Consider the following 3456-nt stretch of genomic DNA (forward strand, 5'->3'; position numbering starts at 1 on the left):
ACCCAACCTTTCTTCTGAGGTGCCTCTGGGTGGACTTGAACTTTCAACCCATTCATAGTCAAGCTTGTCAACTGTTTAGACCATTCTGGGACTCCTCTGCTGATGAATAAACCTAGGTTCCAGAAGACATGTAGTACTATGCACTCTATAAAGCATCAACCCTTCAGTTTTAATGGACAAATTTATAGCTGAAATAGCTCTAAGCAGATGAAGCCCAGAAACATATTTCACTAGTTTTTCCCTCAGTATGCTTTGGCAAGTCCTCTCACTGAGAAGCATCCTCCAGGACAAAGTTCCCTATCTTTCAGAGAATTGACCTGCTATTTTTTTCACAGCTTGTCAGACCACGTCATTTCCCAGCTCTCTATGTTTGTCTCAGTGTCCTGGGATCTAAAGCAAAAACTCATTGAGTCGGCTCCAACACATAGTGCCCCTGTACAGAGTTTCTGAGAAGAGGCTGGTGTATTTGAACCACTGACCTTACGGTTAGCAGTCCCTCTGTAAATACATCCCCTCGATTTTTCTGCTAAAAGATTAATTTAGAGTTTTAGTTTCTGAAAGTGGGGTTTTAAAAAAAGCTTGAAATTTTTGTTTTTGCTCTTAAGTGACATCGAGTTGATTCAGACCCATAGTGACTCTATATAGGGTGTCTTAGGAGTAGCTGGTGCGTTTGAACCACCAACCGACCTTGCTGTCCAACTCCTTATCTTGTAACACCACACCAGGACTTCTAAAAATGCTTAGTTCTTTAGAACTAACCATATCTGCAAAGGCATCTGAGAACATAACGTTATATAATGAGAAACTGTCAATGAAAAAGAGCAAGGTTTTTAGGGTCTCCTTTACTTGCTATCTGACTCTCCAACCTACAAGGGTTGAAGTCTCTTTCCTATGATATAGTGCATATCAACAAATCCATCTAACTCACCTTGCTTAATTTTTAGACTCAGATTTATTTCAGGCTAGGATTAATGGTTAACAGTTGATATTTGAAAGTGCAGATTTGGTTAGTGGGTGTGCTAAACGTGATTTAGTTTGATTGCTAAGGCACACAGGCAAATTCCGCTTCTCTGGCTGTCTCCGTGAAACTTGTATGAATGCACAACAAAAAAAAATAAATTAATGTATTGGGAGGGAAAGCAACTCTCGTTTGGTACATTTTTGATATGCAGAGATTTTAAGGTCTTTCACACGCAGGCATGCAGTAAAAAGAAGCATGCTGTTACACAACATTGGGAAACAATAAAAGTAAATATTTATGTTAAGAGAACAGTACCTACCCAAACTCATTTAGAGGAGGATGAAGACCATTTGGGGAGAAGCAAGCTACCCTCATTACCAATTACTTGTGGCAAATAATCAAACAAGTTGTTTTCAGGTATGGTTTCTAAATTATTATTTAAGATTTCTGTTGAGAAAATATTCCTTAAAGTGCCATTTCCTGTCATGGTTTTTCTATGTTGTTTAAAAATTTGTATTTGCTAACATTGACTAATATAGTAGAGTGTTATTTTTTTTTTCCAGATTTAACATTTTAGAAGTTTTTAATTAATATCCATATCTGATTGGAGAGGAGATGCAGAATGAAAGAAGAGTACAGTTTTGATATAATAAGTACTTTTAGATGTTAAAAAAAAAAAAAATCAAGAACAATATTGAATATCCAAAGCCTTGATTGGTCTTACTGACTGATTATTCTGTTTTTCTTAAAGTAGTTAGCTTGACACTGGAGATAGGTATGTTAGATGACAAACACAACCAAATAATTTGCAGGTTTAAAAAAATATATGAAACTTCATAAATAGAAAAACGTTAGAGTTATTTGATAGACCTAGAGAAAGACTTTGAAGAAAGAAAGAAAATACATTGGAAGAGAAGACAAAGTTGGAAAACTGGGGTGGAGAGTATCTGATGAATAGTGAGCTGGAGGCAGTGGAGATGAAGAGAGGGAAGGGAGAGAACTCGTAATGAAGGTGCTCTCTAGAACCTGTCAGATCTACCTTCTTCAGAACTATGAAAGTATTGTATTATTTACAACCACACAAATATTTTTGAAAGATTATGATAGAAATCACATAATTCTGTTACATGAACTCTGGCTCCTATTGATGGATTCCCTACCTCACGATTTCTTTATAATTCCTGATGCCAGTAACTACATTATAAATTTATATTTTTGTTATAAAGATATGTTACATTTTTCTTTTTTCAGGATGATTTTATTATATCAAATGATGCATTTCATTTTATTTGCTTCAGTATCTGGTGGTAAGTAAAGTTTTATAAGTATAACTGGAAAAAGCTTCAGCCCCTGATCTGTAGAGTAGAAAGCAAATCCGACTGTTTCCCATTCATGTGGGGTAATCCCACTCCATCTTATCCAAATGAAGGAAATGAGTAGTTTTATTTATTTTTTGCTTAAGGCTCCAAGGTTTTCAAAACAGAAAAGAAACTAAGGTGAAGGAATTCTTAAAATTGTTGTTGTTGTTGTTAAGTGCTGTAGAGTCAATTCCAACCCATAGAGATCCTGTAGGGGATTAGATTATATCTATATCTATTTATATAATACATTTAAATTATATTTCAAAGAAATATTAAAAAGTAGAATACTTGATTAGCTTCACTGATTAGTCTGTTTTCTAGAAAGTGGTCACTTCAATGAATATTTGCTTTCCTTCCAAGCTGCTGTTGAGTTACTCCCAACTCATAGTGATTCCATGTGTGTCAGAACAGAACCGTGCTCCAGAGGGTTTTCAGTGGCTGGTTTTTCAGAAATGGATCTCCAGGTCTTTATTCTGAGGTGTTTCTGTTGTTGGTGGTAGGTGCCATTGAATTAGTTTCAGTTTATGGGAACCTTATGCACAACAGAATGAAACACTGCTTGGTCCTGCGCCATCCTCACAATCTTTGTTAGACCTGAGCCCGCTGCTGTTGCCATTATGCCACTCCTTTTCATTGGGGGTCTTCTTTGTTTTTGCTGACCCTTCACTTTGCCTAGCATGATGCTTTTCTCAAGGAACTGGCCCCTCTTAAAAATAAGTCCGAAGTATGAGAGATGAAGTTTCCCCATCCTGGCTTCTAACGAGAATTCTGGCAGTACTTCTTCCAACACAGATTTGTTTGTTCTTTTGGCAGTCTGTGGTATTTTTAACATTCATCTCCAATATCATAACTCAATGCATCAATTCTTCTATGGTCCTCCTTATTCATTATTTAACTTTCACATGCTTATGAGGCTATTGGGTCAGTGACACCTTAGTCTTTAAACTGGCATCTTTGCTCTTGAGCACTTGAAAGAGGACTTGTGCAGCAGACTTGTCAATGCAATACGTCTGAATTCTTGACTGGTGCTTCCATGAGTGCTGATCCAAGCAAAATGAAGTATTTGACAACTCTAATCTAGTCTCCGTTTATCATGATGCTATTTATTGGTCCAGTAGTGAGGATTTTTTTTTT

General features: G+C 36.5%; 1 protein-coding gene across 1 annotated transcript in view; it reads left to right on the forward strand.

Annotated features, from left to right (window-relative positions):
• The first annotated feature begins 2213 nt into the window (after window positions 1–2213).
• F11 (coagulation factor XI) overlaps window positions 2214–3456 on the forward strand; it is a 68071-nt gene continuing 66828 nt past the window's right edge. Inside the window, exon 1 of the mRNA XM_006834455.1 lies at window positions 2214–2268. Coding sequence (XP_006834518.1) covers window positions 2214–2268 — 55 coding nt within the window. The remainder of the gene's footprint in view (window positions 2269–3456) is intronic.

The sequence above is a fragment of the Chrysochloris asiatica genome, unplaced genomic scaffold, assembly GCF_000296735.1.
Source record: "Chrysochloris asiatica unplaced genomic scaffold, ChrAsi1.0 scaffold00011, whole genome shotgun sequence".
Taxonomy (NCBI): Eukaryota; Metazoa; Chordata; class Mammalia; order Afrosoricida; family Chrysochloridae; genus Chrysochloris; species Chrysochloris asiatica.